The sequence below is a fragment of the Cyrtonyx montezumae genome, unplaced genomic scaffold (genome assembly GCF_038088225.1).
Source record: "Cyrtonyx montezumae isolate F1298 unplaced genomic scaffold, pur_monq_1.0 scaffold_0, whole genome shotgun sequence".
Classification (NCBI taxonomy): domain Eukaryota; kingdom Metazoa; phylum Chordata; class Aves; order Galliformes; family Odontophoridae; genus Cyrtonyx; species Cyrtonyx montezumae.
Genome location: NW_027071824.1, coordinates 46262861 through 46286361, shown reverse-complemented (window position 1 = coordinate 46286361; position 23501 = coordinate 46262861). Strand labels below are relative to the sequence as shown.

General features: G+C 41.2%; 1 protein-coding gene across 1 annotated transcript in view; it reads left to right on the top strand.

Annotated features, from left to right (window-relative positions):
* The first annotated feature begins 2779 nt into the window (after positions 1-2779).
* The window catches only part of CLVS2 (clavesin 2), a 46588-nt gene continuing 25866 nt past the window's right edge, over positions 2780-23501 (top strand). The window contains exons 1-2 of the mRNA XM_065734400.1: positions 2780-3458; positions 13156-13330. Coding sequence (XP_065590472.1) covers positions 3070-3458; positions 13156-13330 — 564 coding nt within the window. The 5' untranslated portion in view covers positions 2780-3069. The remainder of the gene's footprint in view (positions 3459-13155; positions 13331-23501) is intronic.

Genomic DNA, 23501 nt, shown 5'->3' with positions numbered 1-23501 from the left:
GCACTCTTTCCTGAGGCATTTATGTGTGTGTGTGTGTGTGCTTTTTCTTTTCAAGAGAAGGTGAGGAGAGAAATCAATTACTTTGGTCAAGAAGGATGAAAACAAAAAGATAACTGCAAATGAATGTTTTCAGATAAAAAAATCATATATTTTCTTATCTTTCTTTTTTAAATCTTTTGTGTTAATCTTTTAAGAAGTTTCAAAGTTGTTAATATTTCAATTTTGGCCAGCTCAGGTGTTTTTTGTTTTTTTTTTCCTCTCTTCACTGCATTCATGTGCTGAACTACATGAGAAAATCTGTTATGTGCATATCTGTAAATATTTGATTTGTAAAAGAAAAATAAAACAAAATAAGGAATGTGTTACTGGAGTTCATAGAACACATGGGCTTGATTTTGCAAGAGTGAATGCCCACAGTCTGCTTGTCACAAAGAGAATTTGAGGTACTTGTTACATGACCTACTCTTTTATAGCTTTGTTGAAGAGGAAATGGCAGAGCAGTAGCATCAGAACGGGTAAACAATGACAGGGAAAACCTTGTCAGCCATTCCTTATAGTTAATGGAAACAGCTAGTCTCAAAGGCTCACTCCAGAAGAATATGCGAGTAATATACAGGTAGTGAAGGAAAAGGAAGAATTAACAATGATACAAATTGGCACAAACCAAACCGAACCAAAACAGGAAAAAACAAGCAACGACAACAGCAACAACAACAACACAAACTATTTCTGGAGCAATGACCACTCTAAGAAAGTTACCAGCTATGCATCTACCACACCTATGTAAGGAAGCTACTTTAAAAACATTTTAGGAATTAAGAGAATCATAGATTATCCCAAGTTGAATGCGACCCACAACGATTACCAAGTCCAGCTCCTGGCTCCACATGGGACCACCCAAAAATCAGATCATATGTCCAAGAGCACTGTCCAAATGCTTCTTGAACTCTGATGGCTGGGGGCCATGACCACTGCCCTGGGGAGCCTTTTCTGTGCCTGACCACCCTCTGGTGAAGAACCTTTTCCTAACACCCAACCTGACTCTCCCCTGACACAGCTTTCTGCTGTTCCCTCTGGTCCTGATGCTGTCACCTGCAGGGCTCAGCACTGCCCCTCTGCTCCTCTCGTGAGGAGCTGTAGGCTGCTATGAGGCTTCCCTTCATCCCCCTTCTAGAAAGGGTAGGCATTTCTAGAGGGCAACTCTAGAAATTAGCTGGATCGTGTTGCTTCCTCTCTTGTGTGGCATCCCACAGTAGATAGTATGGCTGGATGGAAGAGATAGTGGCACTCCCATACTGGCCTAACTTTAGGTAACCCAGGAAGTGCCGTGTTCCCGCTGCCCTCCCAGCCACCAACACTGCAAGCATTTTGAGATTGGTCTTTTGTGAGGAAATTCGTGAAATCTGTCTCGGCACAAGGGATCTGGTGGAGAACTGTTAAATCCTGCAGAACTCCGTGAAAACAATATCTCCCTGAAGTCCCCTGATAAGTAATGATTGTGCCATCTGACAGCCGCTCACGGCATAGCCCTACTCTTGCAGCCAACAGCCCCTTTTGCTGCTGGCCTCATATATTCTACCTGAAGGTTTGCAGAAAACGCAGGGCACCATTTAATTGTTTTTATGAGTATCTTTATTTGTCTTAGAACTCAGCCTATGCTTACCGCTGGTCTCGTTCCCATCTGCACTCTGCATACGGATCAGTGATTCCAGCGCCTTTTCAATAATTCAGGCTGTGTGCTTTAGCGATGTTATCACGAGAAAGGAGCACCAAGGCGCTGCGCTTCTCACCGGCAGGAGGAGGCTGCGCACGGCGGAGGCTTCCCTGTGCCTTTCGCTTCATTTTCAGACACATTTGCATCAGAAAGGTCCAGTCCGTCAGACAAAGGTCAGATGCTCTCCAGCGGGAACTTTCCGTGAAATCTGACCGCAGACCCAAACTTTCTGCGTCAAAAAGGCATCTTCCCTCACTGACATCTCCGATACACGGGAGCACGGCATTTTTGCTCATTGCAGCACAATGCAATTTCAGACACGCGAGGCCAAAAGAGAAGGCTGCTAAGAGTCCAAGCTCTTATCCCTACAACGCAACACGTTAAGAAATGAATCCCCGAGGGGGCTGGAGGCAGCACACCGCCCGCTGACGGCACCCCGAGCTCTCGGCGGCCCCTCCCGCCGCACCACCACCATCTTGCCGCTCGCAGCGCCGGCGCAAATTCCGCGCACCGCCGCAGGCAGAGGCCGATCCTGTCCGCGGGGGCGGCGCCCGCTGGCGTTGCGGGCGCTCAGCTGCCTGGGCGTGTGTCCGTCCGTCCGTCCGTCCGTCCGTCCGTGTGCGCAAGGCGGGGCCGCGCAGCCCGCGCCGGCTGCTGCCATCTGGGAGCCGGGGCGTGTAGCGGAGGAGGGCGCGGGGGCGGACGAGCATCCTTCAGGCCGAGGCTCCGTTCGTTTGTGCGTGCTCCGCGCCTGCTTTTTGGGCACCGGTACCAGGGAAGTACCTGCAGATCGGTTTGCCGCCTCCTCCTCCTACTGTTTTTTTTTTTTGGCTTGGTGGTTTTTTTTTTTTTGGTTATTATTTTTTCTCTCCCACGAAGACGCTTCCAAAGCGGGGCGAGGGCTGATTTCCTGTAGATGGTGCCGCGGCGGGGAGGACATTCCCCCTGCCAGCCCCGGGCCGGGGGAGCAGCTCCTGGCTCCGCTCGCCCTGCCTAGCGGCCCTCTCCGCGGCACCGGCAGCGGGGACGAGCGGCAGCCTTCAGCCTGCAGCCCCGTCCCCGGGCGGCGGCGCCTCCGCTGAGCGGCCCCGGGGAGGATGCGGCCCGCCGAAGCCCGCCGCGGGGAGGGCGCTATGCGGGAGAGATAACGCGGCTCCGCCAGCAGCCGGGGGCGTCGCGGTGCCGGCGAGGGGAGCCAGCATCCCCCGGGAGCCTCCGGAGCGGGCCGGGGAACGGCGGGGCGAGGTCCGGCGGCGGGGAGCGGCGGTTTGCCGTGCCCGGCTCCGCGCCTCGGGGCCGCCGCGCGGGAGGCTGAGGAGCGCGGGCGGCAGCGGGAGGAGGAGGAGGGCAGCGCCATGACTCACTTGCAGGCAGGGCTCTCCCCTGAGACTTTGGAGAAAGCCCGGCTGGAGCTGAACGAGAACCCCGACACCTTGCACCAGGACATCCAGGAGGTGCGGGATATGGTCATCACCCGGCCGGACATCGGTTTCCTCCGCACCGATGATGCCTTCATCTTGCGGTTCCTGCGGGCCAGGAAGTTTCAGCACTTCGAGGCGTTTCGCCTCCTGGCCCAGTACTTTGAGTACCGCCAGCAGAACCTGGACATGTTTAAGAGCTTCAAGGCTACCGACCCGGGCATCAAGCAGGCGCTGAAGGACGGCTTTCCCGGCGGGCTAGCCAACCTGGACCACTATGGCAGGAAGATCCTTGTCCTTTTTGCTGCCAACTGGGACCAGAGCAGGTAAATGCGGGGCCACCTGCCTGTCTTTACGTCTTCTTTTCCAGGTGGATGCATGGGAAATACTGCCAGAGCAGTGGGAGTGGGTGGGCAGGTAGGAGGGCAGTGGGACGTGTGAGCTGGGCAGCAGTTTGGAGGTAAGGGGAGAAAAGAAATGTATTTAGTGTCTTAACACCTTTTCAGCCTTTTCATCCTCTAAGCTCTGAATTTATGGGAGCTGCTCAGGTGCCCTTCTCAGTCAGGTGCTTTGGGGTTTATGCCCATCTGCTTCCCTTCACCGCAGGGGGATGATGTGGCAGATGCTGTGCTCAACCCTGACAAAGGCTGGCTGGGCTCAGTGTGCTGGTCTCTCTGCTTCAGCACGTGCAGAGCTGCCCAGGTACAATAGGAGAAAGTGGGAGATATTCTTTGCAATTCAAGGGTATCCATCACAGTTTTTGGAGCTGAAAAGTTTGCCCATGTAGGAAGGTGAGGCTCCAAATCCTTTTCCTCATCTAAAGAAATCCCTTTCTGAGCCACCTGAAAATGCCAGGATGAAAGTTAGAGCAGCCACTTCTTTTCCCCACTCACACTGCTCCGTGTGTGAATCGGCTTGGTGGTATGATACAGGCACACAAAGCTCTGGTAGCAGGTTGAAGGAGGCTGATGCAGTCTCCAAAATAGTCTCATCCTTTCTGGGGACTGCTCTAGCCTGAAGATGACTTGGCAGGTGGGCCTGAAAGCTGCCTACTGTCAAGACCCTTTCTTTTTAGCTTTTGGTTGGGTATTATACGACTGTCAGGTGCCATGCCTATTTTCTCCTGCAGTCTAAAATCACCAACACAGCTTGACTTCAGTACATGTAAATGTGTGAGTCCATAAAGAGAGGACTCTAAAACCTGCACCTTTGAGCACTGCATCTCTAGGCTTCTCCAGGCTTTCAAGTTAGGGTGGAGGTTTAAGATCTGCAGCACTTAGTGAGAAAACTGAAACACCTGCTAGTTGTCTTCTCCACACTGTCCTGTACAGAATACAAGCTGGGCACTGGCATTGCTGAGCACTTATATCCCACTCTTAGCTGCTTTGAAATGGGCAGGACACAAATATAGGCCATGGTGGAGAAGTAGAAGTGTTTGTGCAAGGCCCTCCAACAGGCTGTCCATGGCCATTGTGGGAAGGGCTCACTCTGCTCCTGTCACCAGTGGGTACTTCAGCCGGGGTGAGTCTTTGCCTATTGTTCCTTTCTTCCTTCAGACAGGGTGGCTGCATCCACACTGCCTGCTGAAGAAGCTTCCTATCCCCTTCTAGCCCTTGGGCTGTACCCAGGGATCAGGAAGCTGCTGTCTAGGACGAATTGAATCTGCCCCTACCACCGCACTGACAATCGAGAGATATGGATGGAGGTGGTCAGAGCTGGGGCTAGATCCTCATTCTGCTTCAGTTTTCTGGCTTATGGAGCCATTGAAGATGAGTGATGAGCAAGGGTGATGCAGCTGGAGACTGTGAGTGTCTTCATCATCCCTCCTAGGGACCAGGTCAAATTATTTTAAAAACAGCTCCACAAACTCTTAAAATCCCCAAACGAAGAGTTAGCAGGGGAGTGGTTGTTTGGGCCATTTATTAAATCATGCATCTACCATGAAGAATTTCTGGTGTTTAAGATATCATGGACTGCTGAATGCCGTTATTTTTTGGTAATGAAGAAAATTCCTGAAACTTTGTGACACTTAACAGATCGTCAGCTCCTAATCAAAATGAATGCCAAGAACTAGCATTAGTTAGGGAAGGTGGACTATATGATCCCCCAGAGGTCCTTTCCAACCCGTATAATTCTGTGGTTTTATATAACTTGAGCTCAGGCAGAGAATAACATTTCAAAAATAAAATTCCCATGTGAAAAGAATAACTCTATTTTCTTCTTAATTTTGAATGTACTGACATTTAAATTGCAGGAGACCAGCTGACACAACAGTACATTTATTATAATTTTTGCCTGCAAGTGCTATTGGGGCAGTTCTTTATCATACAACAGCAGAGTAACTGAGGTCCACCTGTATACCCAATGGTCAGGTCTACAGCAGGGTCTACAGTAGTACATGCCCAGGCGTGCTTTCCTATGGCTGAGAGATTCATTTTCAAACCGCAGCACAGGCAAAGGGGAGAGCCCTGGAGCCTAGCTTTGGGGAGTGGCTTGCTCCAAGGCTCAGAATGGATCAGCAACAAACCTGGGAATGTATCTAAACCATTTTTTTTTCCTAATTATCCATTTCCATTATCTGATGTTCAGCAGCTGAACCTGTGGGGAGCATACTGGAGTTGCTATGCAGCGTGTCTCAGGCTCATGCCCTAAGTGATTTGAAGTATTGCGGGAAGTAAACAGTGCTACTCTGACAGCAAAGCTGGGATGATTCCTTTTCAAAGTTTGTTTTGTTAGGACCTCATTACATGCTTTGTAAACTAAGTAAATAGAGCGCTGCAAGCCTCCAAATTTATCACATGTATACTGTTTATTAAGGCCAGCTTGGAACCGTTAGAAATAAAATGTTCTGACTTGTTATTTAGATGAATTTCAGACATACTATAGGTGATTAATTTAGCACCAATAGCCTAGTATTTACATGGTTCCAATTATAAAGAAAAGTGTGGGAGGCAAGAATTCCTATGGTAAAACAAGACTATCTACTCAGTGTTAAATCATTAAATTAAAGCAGGGCCTGAAAACCATACCAGCTGTCCTTCCCTCTGAGCATCTAAATCAGGCATGAGTTTAAAATGAACAAAAAAAAAAAAAAAAAGAAGAAAAAACAGAAAAAGGTGAAGGATAAAGCATTAAGTAGTCTGACAGCTTTCCAGTGGGAGTCTGTTCAACTCTTCGTAATTCCTGCCAGGATTGCTCTTGGGTGGTGGGATCAGCCTTCCATATGAGCTTCCAAACCATTGATTCATATCTGTGTATGGCTTGTAGGTGTGTGCTTGCATTTGGAGATTCCTCTTTTTCATGTGTCCAGATGGTGAAGTTTTTTTGGGTTAATGCCTCAGTTAACTTCAGCTCTCACAGCAAAGCATCTTTTGCCATTCATGTTCTTCTATATTTTTTGTAGCATCTATACATAAGTTCCTCATGAAAACTGGTCCATTTTGATGCTATTTTATTGAGCGCTTATTTTGTATTAGTTATCTTAGAGATTTCCTAGAAAGTGCAGGAGAGAATTGCATTAATCCATGGTTCTTGTCTGTGGTGTAATGACCCAGTAGCTCACAATGGTAAATACAGAAATCCACTGCGCTTATTACTCATTAGTGCTACTGTTTCCTCAGATAATTTACAGTCAAAGGGCAAAGACAGAATCCAGTGCTGTGCTTTCAAATCTATGATTTTATCTGCAGAAGTGCTAGAAACTTTTCCACCAGTGAAATGAAAATGTAAGTTCTATAGCTGCTAGGAGTCTGCTCTGTTTGCCAGCTTGCAGGTGAGTTGGCAGGTCATTTTTCAAGCTCTCATGGAAGCAGTGTGACAAACAACTAGCAATACTAATGGTAGTAACTTGTTAACAATAATGAAATACCTGGTTAAGAGTAAATTTTTGTATGGAAGTCATGTCTTTCAGATAGTGCACACAGTTGTTTTATTCTGTCGCTTTTCCTGCTGACTAATACTGTTTTACTCTTTCCTAGCCATTTATCCATCATTTCCTCCCCATCTATCCATATCTACCTATTCACATGTCTTTAGACTGTGAGCATTATGGCTAGGGACGTGAAACTTAGATCAGCTGAATCTTCATCCATGGCTGTGACTTTTAGATACTGGTCTAACATAATGAGATATGGATGGTATAAAATATAAATCTAAAACTTAATCTGATAAAATCTTTGATGTATTTTCTAATTTTCTATGCATTTGTGTAACACTGTTAGTCCTTTGCCCTTCAGAATAAGGGCTCCCTGGGTCTGCTGCCATTATTTAAACAGAATAGCTATAAGAGAAGTTTTTATCCCCTACCTTCTAACCATTTCAATTTGTACCCAGACTGATGAAGAAAGGAAATCCGAGGCATCATTTTTAGGTACTCCTGTGTATATCTTGAGGGCTCATCTTTTACTGAAATTCTAAAAATATTAAGCCAGAACAGTAGATTGAGCCATCATCTCACTTCTAGACTCAGATAGCTTTCTAAATCTTTACCTGCAAAAATCTTTACCTGCTAAAAGAGTGGTGATCTTAAAATACAAGTTGTGGATTCCTTACATGTTTGGCACTTTTAGGAGACGTGGTTTAAATTCAGGCAAAGGCGACTTATCGTTTATCTCTTCTAGTTAACAGTTTGCGTCCTGAGTCACACAATCATTCAATTCATTTTTAATCCTCAACTTAAAACTTTCTGATACAGTGGGTAAGACAGCAATTAAGACAATAGGATAACTCCTCCAAATTAGATTATACGTTGTTCGATTTGAATGTGAACTGGCTGGCACCAGTATGTGTCTGAACAGAAGATATGGTGGATGCCACCTCTCACCTAAGGTGTTGAGAATTGAAAATGGCTGTCAGCTAGATTTGACATGAGACTTCTGTCTCGTGCTTTCCCTGTCTCATCCTTCCCTTGGCCTTTAGAAGCCACAGTGGCCTCTGGTAGTGGAGAGGATTAGAAGGTGAAAGATTATGATGAAGTACTACCAAGAGTGTCTTCCAGAGTGTTTTTCCTATAAACCCTTTGAAAGCTTTGCTGCTGTTTTTGTCCCTTAAAAAATTCTCAATGAACTTTTCTGTAAATTGCTGTCACTGTTAAGTAACCAGAGAGTGGGATGTTCAGCAGCTTGAGCTGTTCTGTTCTTGACAAATCAAGGTCTCAGTGAGGCATTACTCTACTAGGCCTTGTTACTCTCATGGTAGAAATGGTAGCCCTCTTTCATTTATGAGAATCACTGTCAGCATGGCTATTAACTTGTCAAGTCTTTCTAGCCTCACTGCCTTAAACAGTGGAACAGAACATTTCAAGAAGCAGTAGGGTATATCTGCACGCTGGTCTCCACCTCATTTGAACTCGTACTGGGGTTTACATAGAAAAGGAACATTACGAGTGCATTATGTATATGATGGTGTATTTTCAGCTTGCATTACTCACTTTAACAGCCAGGCTAAAAAAAATTGTCTGAGCTCTTCATTGAATTAAGCATGATTCTATAAATAGAGGACATTAAATACATTTAAATTAGCCATGAGTTCTAGATTATCCTAGGAATTAGTGGTACCTTGCTACAGTGTGCTGGAACAAGGGAATGTGACTGAAGTTAGGCATAAATAAAGCAGGACTCGTCTGTGCCCAGCCCAGCTCCAGGCTGCCTCAGGACATAGACTGCAGTGGGGCTGCCAGCACACCCTTCTTCCAACAGCACTGCAGTCAGCGCTTTAGAACTGGGACCAGAGCAAAATGAAGGCCTCCTAAATAAGCACTGCAACTTAACACACATCTGTAAGAATAAAATGATAGTGTCTTTTCTTCTTACTGCATTCTCTTTACATGAAAGGTAAATATGTTATTTTTTTTCTTTTTGCTTTAAAGTGTAGAAAAGCGGAGCCATTTTGTAGCAAATTTGTTTCAGAATCACTAGTAGCTCTCATCCTGCCTTTCTCCCTTTTCATTGGTTGTATTTCTGTATCTATACAGAATGTAATTTCAGTGTGGAGTAAAATCTTCAGCAGTGCAATCCCAAGGACAGGGTGTTAAGGCTGTTTTTATCTAGAGAAAGGCTTTTTCTAGGAAAATAGGCTACCTTCTTGGACTTCTTAAAAGTTGATAGTAATCTGCAAAACATTAAAATAAAAGCCTGCATGAAACCAGAAATTTGTATATCACCTTAAAGCTGTAATTTCTGTATCACCTTTTATGCAGTGCTCTCAGTGCTGTATTTTTGCAGTAGTAGAATTTGTTAAATGCATTGTAAGGAAGGAATTCAGCTTTTAGCTATGAAGGTGCAAAGTATGTTTCATCACGCATCTCTGAAAGCTGAAAGGATAATTATTTTGGCAAATATTCCTATTGAGGTTTTGGCTGGAACAGAGCTAATTATGGAGAAGCAATTCCCTATGTGGAATTACTAATGCAGCAATAAGACAACAAGGCTGTTGTGAAAAACAGATCCCACTTATCAAAATGCTGTTCATCCAGGGTTCTTACCCCAGGGTTCCAGTTTATCCAGGGCAATGTTGCAGTTGTTCTGCCTACCAGTTAAATTTCCAGTGCTTGTCTGAGGCTGCGTCAGATAGTCTGCGTGGGACTATCTAAAGAAGTTCAGTGGGGTTCAGGTCAGCTTTGTGGTTGGCTGTAGGCAAACATATAGTCACAGGTTTGCTTGATGTGTGGTTCCTGTGTATCTGCATCGAGTAAATTTTTACACCTTTTGTTTACGTGGGGTTTTAATGTCTCTGAAGCCTAGAGAAGATTGGAGCGCATGCTGTGGTAAAGCCTGTGCATCCTGGTGCTATTATGTACAGTAGTAGCAGTGAGGTGAAATGGATTGGAGTGAATTTAAGATGAATCTGTGCACAAATAGCTCTCTACTGTATGAAAACTTTAATAGAGTTTCTTTAATCATATTTCATTTGCTTGGATTGTTCAAGTGATACATTCAGAACTCAGCTTGCCATTTGCAGCGCCTGGAATTTCATCTCTCACACCAAACTTATGTTTCTGGCTTACCTCAGCATGTGTCTGGGGGAAAAGCTGCTTTAAATATCCATTAATGGATTTGTGTTCCTTGTCTGGTTTTCTGTACTGTACTTAAGTAATGTATCAGAAGCAGAAGAGGAGGTCCATTACAGAATGAAAGATCATTCTTATTTCCAGCTAATTGCCCTAAAGAGTATTAGAGGGGGGAAGCTTGGTTATCAGTGTCAAGTCTCTTTGTAAATATAATGTGGCTTTTTAGACTCAAATGAGTATACCTCAGATACTTTCCCTTGGCAGAGAGTGTTGTTGCTTGCTTCTAGCTAGATATTTGATCTTCAGGATGCTGTTTTCAATGAGAAAACAACCTTTTGTCTTTTACATTAAGTGAACATACAATGTTGTTATTGTCATTGTAGACAGTATTTCTCATACTAATCAAACAAGCAATGGGTGATGGTGAATATATTACACATTTGTGGAGACCCAGCCCTTTGGCTGTTGGTTACTATCAGTGGTGGCTGAAGTCCTCATTGATATCTGACAGTTCTCCCATGGTCTTAAACAAATTCAGGATATTATTAGGTGCATTTATTTATGGTGTGTACATGTGTGTAAGTAAAATGTACTGTTTACAGGACTGATCAAACAAAGCAAAGCAGCCTTTTGCCACTAGAGAGCCATTAGTCTAAGGCATGCAGTGCCTTCCTAAAGTGCCCTAGGGAGAGTGTTTAGGGATCTACCCCAGGAACCTGGGAAACTTGGACTGGAGCTTGGGTGTTTGCCACGGACTCTTGCATTGTGGAGCCCCTATGATGGAGAATGAGATCATCTGAATGAGGTAGCACAAATGGCAAATGGGATTGAGGGTAACTGTATAATTTGAGTAATTCCAATTTTTTTTTTTTTTTGTAAATATGAGATCTGATAGATGGTCCAGCTCAGACTGAGATATTTGTTAACAGCTGCTCTCACGCTGACTCACCTGGAGGTAATTTCTTTCTTGTGCCACCTTTCCACTTGGAAGATCTCTTACAGGGTATATTTCTATCTAATTTTATATTAAAAACTTACTAGTTCTGAGACATGCCCCACTGTGTGGACATATCCAGTGAGTCTGAAGGCAGTTGACAACTCTCCAGGGCAGCCCTGGACCTCAAACTTCTGTTGTGTACTTCACTCTCTCAGGCTAAGTGTGCTTTGATCCTAATGCTGGTAGTTATACAAGACACTGACCATTCAGGGGACCTTCAGTACTCTTCTTAATCAAGCACCCTCTAATGTCTTTGCATGCCTGTGCTGTAGCAGGTAGGTTAACTGGTGAGTGAAGGCGGACTTGATACCATTTTAGTTAGTGCTTCTGTAGCCTTCCTGCTGCAGAACACCCCCAGCATACCCCATTTCACTTGCACCTTGGTCAGGAAAGATGATTTTGTTTTTCCTCAAGACACTTTTTATACTGCAGTGCTGAGGGTAATTGCTGATTTGCTCAGAGGCATCAACAGCAACTTTGGTATTTTCCCCTCTCAAATGGATGTTGCATACAGTGGTTGGGCTAGGGAAATTGCTCTGCCTTGGGGAGAGTAGAGGGAGCATCAAGTGGGCTGTGCCTGAGGCACTGCCTGTGCCCCTGTGAAGCTTTACCCAGGCTTGCTTAGCTGTACCTTCTGCAGAAATGAGGTCCTGGGATTACAGCTCTTTGATCTCCCTGTGGAAAAATTTCCATTTGCAGCAATGGCCGTTTTAATTTTTTTTTTCCTTGCCACAGGGAAATAGAGAATTTCAGATTTTTGAGGATTTCCATAGGGAATTTACAGAGGAGAATTTTTCTTCTGCAGTTTCCTCTCCCTGACGGAAAAATCTGAACAATAAAAATGAGCATACAAAACTACCTGCAAATATGATATCTCTGAATAGCGAAACATTAGAAAAAAGTAACATCTCAGAATAAGTGGAAAATAGAGAGGAAAATATGAAAACTCTTATCCTAGTCAAGCAAACCAAATTCAAATCAAAATAAGTGTTTCTAAAATGAAGAGAAAAATTGAGTAAACAATGTTTCCCCTGTTCTTTTCAGGGAAAAACATACTTTTTCTTGTTGACTTGAGTTAGTCTAACATTAATTGTCACTTTCCGGGGACTGTGTAGTCAAGAGATTCTTCAAGGAACTAGGTTACAACAAAAATGCATGGAAAAATGTGAGAAGTTAGCTAGAACAGATGACAGTCACTTGTCTTTTTTTTCCTTCTTTCAAAATACAGTAATGTATATAATGGAACAGTTCAGGCATTGTATTAAAAGAAGTAGCATTTGATATAATTTAATGCAACATTGAATTAGGCAGATGTGCTTTTTGCTGGATGTATGGTATAGTGGAGATTTCTCTGAGAACTCGCAACACTGAGAACGTCTGTGTTTCATACTGTCACAGGGCCTTATTTAAAGGACCAGGGACCCCAAAGAAAGGCTGTTACTCTTAAGCATTGACACTCCAGCCCTATTGTATGTTGCTTTCTACTTTTGAGATCCTCGAGGCTGACTACATATCAGCCTTCTGTAAATAAAAAACGTTACCTGGATATGTGTAAGAGGAGTGTGTGAAAATTTCATTATTTTAAGAGGGTAATTTTGTGGAGCCTATTATTTCAATTATTTGGAAAAAACATAGGAGGAAACTTTGGATCCGTGCTTCTGGTATTAGATTTGTTATTGTTATGATTTCAGGAAAAAACAATTTGTTTATATACATACATTTGACATAATATGCAGGTTTAATAGGCAGACTTCTAGAGAAGAGTTCAAATTTGCTTTTTATGTGTTTCATATTGTATATTTTTTTCGGCTAGCTCTTGGTCTAGATGTATGTAATCCTGCCTCAGAGGATGAAGTCAGGTAACCGAGCTTTTGAGACCTTCCTAAGTTTACATACACATGACTTCTGAGGTTATATATGCTGTTAAACTCTGGATAAGCAGTGCAAAGGAAGGATGCTCAGAATTTCCACCATGCCTTGATGCAGATGGCTTAATTGATTCTCACTTTAACTTTCACAGGTACACATTGGTGGATATTTTGCGTGCCATACTTCTTTCTTTAGAAGCCATGATAGAAGACCCTGAGCTTCAAGTGAATGGATTTGTTTTGATTATAGACTGGAGCAACTTCACCTTCAAGCAGGCCTCCAAGCTCACACCAAGTATGCTTAGATTAGCCATAGAGGGCCTTCAGGTAATGTTCTTTCTTTTCCTGATTCTACATTTTTGTTTCTGTTAGTTCATTGTAATCTGGAAGGCTAAAAAAGTACCAGAACAAAAATCCAAGAATGCTGCCTACTTCCAAGTAGGAAGGTTCTTAGCACCTTAATGTATCGTCAGAAAAACTACAATGGAGGCAGCTAATGTGTGAGCTCAGTCTACTATCTGCAGTATGTCCTGGTGTGTAGGCTCCTTTTTTGCCATAAATAAGAGATAATGTCTCTGTCTTTATCCCAGAGTGGCTTCCTCCCTGCAAATTTAGACCATAGCTTCTGCAGCTGCACCTAAGAAACAATCAGTTTATTTTGTTCTGAGCAGGGCTAATGGACTGTGGGTTGCTGCTGCCTTGATAGGCCATTTGTTTTGTTGGTTGTACTGGAGACAGGTTCACACTATATCACTTGGTCTGAAAAGTGCAGGACAGGTAGCTGGAACTATTTACTCATGGAAAGGTCAGCATGTGCTTGACTTTTTGCTGGGTAAGGATTAATTTGAGCAACATCTTTTAGGATTGAATATGCAGTGATTTAAATTTCTTTCTGCTCCTTCTAAATGTACTTCACGTGGCGTATATGTGGAAAAATACTGTTGACCTTCTCCTGTGATTTTTAATGCTTATCAAAATGAAAAAAATAGAATCCATGAAGTGGTTGTTTCCTATAGAATCTTGAGGTACTGTGTTAAAAATACCTGAAATTTGCTGTTATACATGGTAGTGTACTTTGATTTTACAAGGACATAGATTTATTTTCTGTGATATTTTCATCATTTGTACATTTCTATTAATTATAATGCAGAATAGCAACCTTTGAACTTTCTTCACTTTGATATTGCTATTTTGAAGAAACATGTGTAGCAGTAATCTGGAGTTTTGATTTAAATCTTGAAATGGCTGAAACAGTATTCAGCCTGCTGTTGCTAACAGAAAGGCAGCGACAGTTATTAATGAAGATCTGAATTTTCATTTTGTTGTGCTTACTTATGCAATGATGTGATTCTGTAGTCTTCAGATGTATATCACAAAGCAGCAGTGGGATCTGCACTTTAAAAGTGATGTTTCTTTTTGTGGTTTTCAACATTTTCTTCTTTGTGCTGCTTTTCAATGTTAGCCATTGTTTTCTCATTGAGGTAACAAATAAATGTTTCAGTACTCTTCCCTTTTAAATGGTGGTGTCTCATCCTGGACATTAACCAGGATGTCAGTGGATGAGTTAGTTGGACTCTGAAACTTTTTCTTGACATTGGCTGGTTCACCGCTGAGTTGACGTGAAATCTATTTCATTAGTTTACCCACGTCCACAGTTTTGTCTGTCCCAATATCCTCAATCTGACAGTGGTCATCACCCAGGGCATTGTTTTCTATTCACTATCTCCAGTTCTGTTGACTCTGGGGAGGTAGAGATGCAACTCTATGTAGATTTATCTTAGAATCAATGAAAAGGGCTCAAGCCAGTTATACTGATCTTCTTGGACAGAGAACCTCACTTCAAAAACAATTATGATCAGGAAGGAAATAAGAGGGTATCGTGGTAGAAAGATTACAAAGAGAGACCCTGGGCAAGGGATGGATTTACTTGCATCTTCTTGCAAGATTTAATGCCTAAATATTCAGTTTCCTTATGCTATACAGCAATTGCCTTTTATTTGTAATAAAAATTTGTAGTGGAAACTTAATTCTGAACACTGTTAAAGTAAGAAACACTCAGGTGGTATGAAGAAGAATAAGAGTAGTCAGGCACACAGGTTTTTTTTGTGATCTTTGTGAATATACTCTGTTTAATCAGATAAATGGAATTTATTTGGCTTATAAGATTTAACAGGGCTCAAGATGCTGAAATTTACCATTTTGGGAATTTAAATATTTTTCTTACTTCGGTGGGAAGGGACAGTAGAAGTGGGATTAGTGACCACTAAATTTGATGCTAACCAAATCTCTTTGCCTCCTCAATGAAATCTACTGAATTTGCATTATGTTTGATTAATTTCCATGGTGAGTAGAATATGGCGTGTACCGAACCAAACTTATTACAAGCTATGGCAATTCTAGGCTCTTCACAACTGTTTGTTTTTCAAGAAATGTCTTGTGAAAGTACAGTAAGTAAATGCATAAAGCTTTCTACTGTATACAGGTTCCGCTTTATATTTTGTCTACAAGTATGTGTTAAATGGGAGCAGGATTTATCTAACTTGAATGTGTTTGAAAAATATTCTAGGTGTGTGCAGTTGCTTTCAGGGAAAAGGGCCTTTTGGCCATAGCATTTTTTAATCTTAGAGGATGGTGATTATAGTTGATTCAGCAATTAACTAATGTGAATTTCTAGCATGCCCATTCTAACTGTGCTGTGCCATGCAGTTGGTACAGTGTAGACCACTTCTGATTTTTAGATCAAAGGGAATTACTCGCCAATAAAAGTCTTTATCTCCTGTGGAGATTGAGGCAGTTGGCTGGGATTCTTGACACTGCAGTCCTAGCTGATTCACGGGCCTTGTCCTTGTGGGAAAGAGCAATACTCTTCATTGCACATAGAAGTGGATGTGGGATTTATGTTGCTCCTAGTCAGTGAGAAGTGTGATTTAAATTTAGATCCCTTATCTTTCTGCAGTGAAGAATAAGCTTATAAGCAAATGTAATATTCTATTTTCTGAGTATGGTCTGTCTGGTTTAGGTGCATAGGAGTACCTAAGAGCTCAAGGCTGTGGAACCTGAGCAGAAGGAAGCATCAAATGCACAGAATGAAACCTATACTCATGCCCTGACTTAGTGCATTGTATTGGCTCTCTCCAGAGTATTCAGTGCCTAATCTTTAGGTGCCCCAAACAGGAGGTGGCCTTGATTTCTTGAAGTGCCTTCCAACCCCTGCAATTATGTGAATAAATGCAATTCTGTGATTATTTCTCCCCACTTACTTATTTCTGTTTTCATAGCTGGGAACACTTGGGCAAATGGAAAGAGGAGGTTCTAGGCATGATTCTTTCATTTGTGATAACTGTTTTATAGCTACTTTGGCTTTCATTATTCATCAGGACAAAATTCTTTTCAGAAGGCAGTTAAACTGTCAAAGACTAAAAATTGAATTTGAAAATTATATTGAAAGTTTAGTTTTATTAGTAATTCTGATGGACAGCTTAGGTGGTAACTATAAATGAGCTTTGCAGACTCAAAAGTTGTGGGAATACATGAAAAACTCTAAGTGATGGTTGATTAACTGATATTTAGGATTTTTAAAACCTGGAACGCTAAATCCTTCTTAAATAATTTATTTCTATTTAGCTCATAATAGTAGTTATATACATGACAGATTCATTTTGTGTGTTCCCACGCAAGTGAGCTTTGAAAAACTGCCTATGTATATGAGGCTGAATATTAATGCTTTTTGTCTAAGTGAAAGATTATTGGGGAACAAGAAGTAGTACGCATTTACACTGCAAACGGAATGTATATGGACAGTCAGTACTGTTGCAGAAGACAGAAGACTCGCTTTCAAACTGAGGATGTTTACGGGGAGAGAGTGAAAGCACTGTGGCGACAAGGCAGGTCTTTCAACTGATCATGACTTATTTTTATAACAAAGGAAGAATTCACAAGCTAAAACAAACTGGTTGCTGTGAACATGAAAGTAGAACAGAAAGATCAGAAAGGCAACATATTTGCAGCTACTATTGCTATCCAAAACATCTTTCAGTCAGCTGTTCTTGTGAATTGCAAACATCATGTCCCCAGTCAGGCTTGTCACAGCAGTGTAAAGTGGAAGCAAAAAAGACCAGAGCATGTAGAATCCAGGGATGAAAAGGTCAGGGCTTTCTAAGCCCATTTTCTCTGAATGTAAACTTCATTAGTATTTTACAGGGAGTCTTATCTGAATATTATTGTTGGTTCATCTTCATTTTAAATATCCATGTACAGTGCTTAATTTTATCCATCTAGTTCTACACTACATCTGCGTAACAAATATGTTGCAGCATCAAGAATTTGTTTGTCAGGAACTACTAGAACAAAGGGACTCTGAAAATAGTACTTTTTGAAGAATATTTCCTCGCTATTTGCTGTAGAAAAAGAATGGGGTGGAGCTGATCATTAGTGCTGGCTCCTTACCTGCTGTTTGGATGGGCTAAACCTGCCAGTTAAGAAAGGACTTGATGACCAGAGCTTGAGTTCAGTTGCTTACAGGCATGTCTGTATAGACATAGCTATTCAGTTCGATCCAGGCTGTTAAAAAACTATTATCTGAAGACAGACTAATTCATTTCCTCACCAGATTCTGTTATGATGCTCATTAATAAAAGGCACTGAATACCTTCTAAATGTTCTTAAATTTATTCACAGACACACTTTAAAGATGTGGGGACAGTATTCTCTCCTTTTTTCTCTCCATCTGAGAGCTATTCCACAATTGTTAGCAAAATTACTAAATATCTACTATAGTATTCTGTGATGCCCACTGCTGACAGGCGATGATCTTATTTTTGTGCACCTTTTAAATTTTCCCTGGCTGGATGCCTTTGACTTTCAGTGAGGAGGAAGACTTGAAGATTTGATCCTGAAACATCAAGCCAGGAGCCTGAATTCTAGCATTACCTAAATTTAGAGTTTCTCATTAATTGCTATTTGAATGTGTCTCTGTGTGGGCTGCTGCCTCTTTGAAACAAGTGGTAGGAAGCAACAAACTTTCACTTCCAGAAATTGCCATGTGGCATCTTGCTGAAAGCCACAAGGATGTGTAATGGGGTTAAATATCCATCATGTAAATTCTTCCACTGGAGTTAGTGGAGTAACCGACTGTAGTGAGTTGTCATCCTCCTTATGAAGCATCATGAGGAGGAGAGTGGGCACTTTGCCATTGTTTTGCAGCTATTTGCTGTAAGCAAGGCGTGATGAGTTGTGAGGATCTTGGCCTTCATTCAGACTCTTTGATCTAGCTGGCACAGACTCTTGTGGCCTTTCCTCCTGCTCTCTTCCCCCTGAGACTTTATCCCCATTTACCACTGCCTCGATTCCTTATCCCACTCCTCTTTGTGTTGCCTTATTTTGTACCAGACTTAACTGATGACTTGGTGTAGTGTTCTGAAATCTCAGTTATTTTGAGTGACTGCATGGTAAGGTCATCCTAGATTCCTAAGGAGATCTCAACCTTTTCTGGTCTTTCTGTTCTAATATTCTCCACGTATGGTGTCCAGTCAGCTTCAAATCTCCTTACTGTCTCTCTGTAACCAGTGTTACCATTGCTCTTTGTGTCACACTGGAAAGCAGCACTAGAGAATGAGTTCTGATCTCTTCACATGTGAAATGAGTGAGGCCTCTGGCCACCACGCTGTTAAGGAAAATGTCCCTGTAGTTGCTCAGACTGAAGCTGTTCTGCTTGATGTATGTGACTCAGAGTGTCCTGAAGAAGGCAGGAACTTCTATTGGATGTAGTGAAAAGACATTGCATGATCAGGGAAGATACGTCTGAAGAATTTTTCTGCTTTAACAAACCAGCCATGATTAGTGTAAAGGCCATTGAAAGTAGTTAATCACTTCCCCATCCTCCTGTTAATAAAGTGTCCAATTAATATTATCGCTACTTGAGAGATAGCATGTAAAAGAGATTTTTTTTCTGTATGTACATACTATCTCTTTCATTAGCCTTTGTTAAATGCTGATGCCTTTCCATTTTTCTTTTTTTTTAATTTGGGAAACTGAATCTTTGTATTAAATAACGATAATAAATAAATTGCTTCAATTAAGCTGAAAAGTTAGTGTTATACTAAGGTGAGTGCCAACAGCATGAAAAAAGGACTTGTAGCATGAGCTTGACTAAGGGAATTGACTCTTGACTCCATCATTAGCTTCTTGTCTCCAGTAGATCATAGTTCAGTGAATATATGGTTATGAGCATTCCTCAAAATGTAAAATTGTTTTTGAAAATAATTTTCTTCAGTCAAGACCTAAATATTTCTCTTTGCTTCCATATCATAAGTTTTTCAGTATCAGAAATAAAACTAATTTGTTCTAAATCATAAAGATAGGGACAGAAGACACATTTTAAGATAATAGTTCACCTTCCTGCTAAGGCATGATTAGCTCTCATGTGTTATATTTTCTACTACTTTGCACAATTTAATTTAAAGTTGTAAAGGGAGGTCTGGCATATTCTTTCTGGCACATTCCTTTCCGTATCTACTTTCTCTTCAGATTTTCTCTCAGTGCTAATCCTTAATATTTTATTTTGGAATGTTACTCCCTATGAACCCTTCATTATTTAATCAGTTACAGTTGAGTCCAAAACCGAAACTGGTATGCAAATATCTGTTTTTGACTTGCAGTAAGGCAAAGAAAGGAATTATTTGGTGAAGTATCTTCAACAGTGATGTAGAATGAGGACTTGTGGAGATTCTTCCAGTCCTGTTTGCCAGTGGGGATGTGTGATCTGTGATCTCTTTCTTAGTATGAAAATGAGAAAAATCCTTATGTTGAGAACTGAAATTTGCTTTTTGTTGTAGTGTCCAGATTGCCTGTGTTATCAATTCATTTTTTTATGTCCTTCTTTTAGTTTTACCTTAAATGGATATATTGGGTCATTTCTGGAATTATTTTCTGAAATTAGTATAACCTTTGTTTTCTGTGGTACTCACAAATCCTCTGTGATCTTATTAGGCTGTGCGCAGTTGGCTTTCTGCTACTGTCTTCTCTAAATGATGCCTTTGCATGTAGTCCCTGGCTTATCAGCCAAACTTTCAGTGCTCTCCCCAAAACAATACAGTGTAATTTATTGTGATAGTTTTGTTTGTTTGTTTATATTTCTTAGCAAGGGTTCAGCTTCTATGAAAGTTATTTTATTGACTGCAATTTAACTTAGCTTATGTCATGGTTTATGATTTTTGTCATCAGTATTCCACATCATAACATTATGTACTGTGCTGTGAGTTAAAGAGTTAATGCTCCAGTTCCATGGATCACTGATAGTTCCAGGTATACCTGCCTCAGAAGAGAAGAACTATGTACCCTAGATGTCTTTGCATTACCTTGTGTTTTTCCATTTTCTGCTCCAGAGGGAAAAATAAAAGTGTTGGCAAGTCATGGGATCCTTCTCTTTCCCTTTAGGGTCATCCCAGCAGTGTGTGTGCTCCGTAGCTGTATTGCCTTCAAGTTAGAGTAAGGCCTTTGGTTTTTGGACACACTCTCATTTTATTTATTAGCCTCAATTCCAATTATATTGCATTATATTGTGTTATTTTTGCATTCTGATATCTTATTTAGTAAATTAGCTTTCCTCCTCAGATTGTTGCTGCTGTTTTGTTTTTAGATAGCTAACTGTTTCTTGGGTTACATTTAATGTTGTGCCTCACAGTTTAGGCCTGAGTTCTGACTATAAAATAGATATTCAGTGTCCTTATGACTGACTCTAATACCACTCTGAGGTTAAAGGTTGTCTTTTCAAATGTAGTTGTTAGTATCTCGCTTGTATAAGTTGGTTCTTCAGAATCTGTTAATCATTCTGGAAGAATTCGGAAATCCAGAAGAGCTGAATTTCAACTTCCCGATATTTCAATCTGATATTTCAATGAAGGTGCTTTGTTATCCACAGAATCTTCTGGGTTTGCTGGGATTTGCCTTTGTCCCAGATTAAGCTATTTGGCTGTAATTGTCCTATAGAGCACTGCATCTTCTGTCTCAGAGGCAGAATGATCTGGGATAGATCAGTGAGTAATGGTAGTGCTCCAGTGTTCTTGCAAAATCTTCAGAAGGCACAACCAGTCTTCTGAGGTTTCCAATGGTTCCTTGACACCTTAGTGGGAAAAAAAAATAATGGTAGTTGATACAGCAGGCACCAGTGAGTGCATATAGAAACAACAAATACATGAAGTAATCGAGGACTGCAGTTAAAAACCCCAACCTTTGAAAGTGAGACTTTTAATCTGCAGGAGCATCTGTGATTAAAGTATTGCTTCATTTTGAGAAGATGGAAAAGGTCTCAAATTGTTGGGAAAGGAAATGCTTAACAGAGGAGAAAATAGGATATGTAAGACATTAGGAGGAAACTGAATAGTTGTGAAAAGATATGGCAGTCTGTAGAGGCAAACTGGAGACCAAAAAGTCATCCTTCAGATTAAATTCCAAATGTTAGCAGTGCCTGTTAGTTTTGCTTGGTAATCACACCACCATTACGTGGTGACTTACATATTTTACTCAAGATCTCTAGATATTTGCATGACAAGATGATGCAGTTAAGTAGTTATGGTTGATGGGGGATTATATATACCACTATGGAGCTGGCTGAGCCCTTTACCCACTTGTTTTCCCATTCTTTCTCTTTGGTGGTTTTAAGTTATTTAGAATTGCAAGTAAGCTTTGCTGTATTATGGGTCATGCTTTTCAAATCATTTTATTACGAATATCCAGCAATTGATTTTCACTGGAAAACCTGGAGGCATCTTCATACTATTGCTATCAGTATGATCCAATTCTGTTCTCCACAGAAATTCAGCAGGGGTGCAATTTAATGAGACCAGTGAAAGAAATCTGACCTCTTTATTTATAGAACACTAATTGATCAGGGTAGCTGTAATAAGAGGAAATTTTAGAGAAAATCAATGCAGTATCAAATGAAAGTAACACTCAAGCCTTTAAAGAGAGCTACATGGAAAGCCAATTAAGTATGAATCTATTTGATGATCCATGGAAAAGCTAGGACCATGTGTGTTCATACTACAAGTTAACAGGAAATAAATCAAAATAGTTTCTAACTTGCAAGGTTATCCTTGAGATATATTTTCCTCTTCATCCTGTTGATATTCTCTCCTATTAAATCTTGAAGAATTATATTTATTTCATACGGCAACTGTGAACATCTTCTTTTAGGAGCCCACCTTTGACAGCGCTATGCAATTTTTGTAATGAGCTCTGATATCCCTTCCTGAACATAGCAGCAATATTGCAGCATAACTGCGCAGCCTCTTGGTTTTCTATCCAGGGCTCTGGTGCAGTCCAGGGTCTCAGGGGTTTCACTTAAATGCAGGGAGAATACAATCCTTCTACATCTATTCTCATTCTTGTCATCCAAACACTTGTAGTTCTAGTAGATAACAAACTTAACCACTTATGCTTATTTCTTATGTTTCTCAAAGACATTGTAACTGGTTTGCTGCATGTGCAGATCTCTTCTCTCCTGTCTTCCCTTGGGTGTTGGACTAGATGATCCCTAGAGGTCCTTTCCAACCCCTACAATTCTGTAATCGATTCTGTGATTTTGATTGCATTTTTTTTCTTCATGAAATCTGCTAGAGGTCCTGATCAAGCCTCCATGCTCCATCCTGAAGAATTCTGCTTTTGTGGTGGGTATTTCCTTAACTAAGTGTACCTGCATACCATGGGGTTAACTGCATTTCAGTACACTGTGAAGAACAAACTACCATAAAGTTATTTTATAACTGACTTGAAGAATCAAAAAGGCGAGTGCACATACAATTTCATGACTTGTGTATTCTAAAAAATAAAAAATAAAATATACAGAGCAAGAGGGAGGAAATACTGCTTGTGCATTACATATAAAACTGGTTCAGCTAGTAGCGCGTATCTCTTTTCCTTTGACGCTTAAATGTGCTTGCAATTAAATGGATAGAAACCTTGTTTTCATTTACAGTTTGTGGGATACAGTGTTTACATTCATTTTCTGAGGAAGAATTCACATGCTTTTTTTTTTTTTAATTCAGTAGCATAATCAAAGACATTGCATTAAGAAGTAGCTGTATAACTAATTCTGTTTTTCTGCTTTTGATTGGGAAGGGAGTAAATAATCTGTCCCTTCCCTGAACACAATTTCTGTGGGCTAAATTTATATCATGCCAACGACTGAGTTAATGCTGTGTTTTCTGTTCATTGAGTTTTGAGCATAGGTAATAGCATAGGGTTGTGCCTTAATTGGCTGGATTAATAATGTCGAAAATATTGTCAATTATCAATCATGTTTTCATCTTTCCTTAAGCCCCAGTTGGGAATCTAGTTCCCAATGATATCAGCAGTTGCTGTGGTGAAGTTTCATCAGCTAGTCTTTAATCTTTCATTATATCACAGACTAAGAAAGCAGATATGAGGACTGAGATGAGAAAAAAACCAGTAACACATACATTTGTAGCATTGATGTATTCTCAGAAAAAGTATAAAAGAC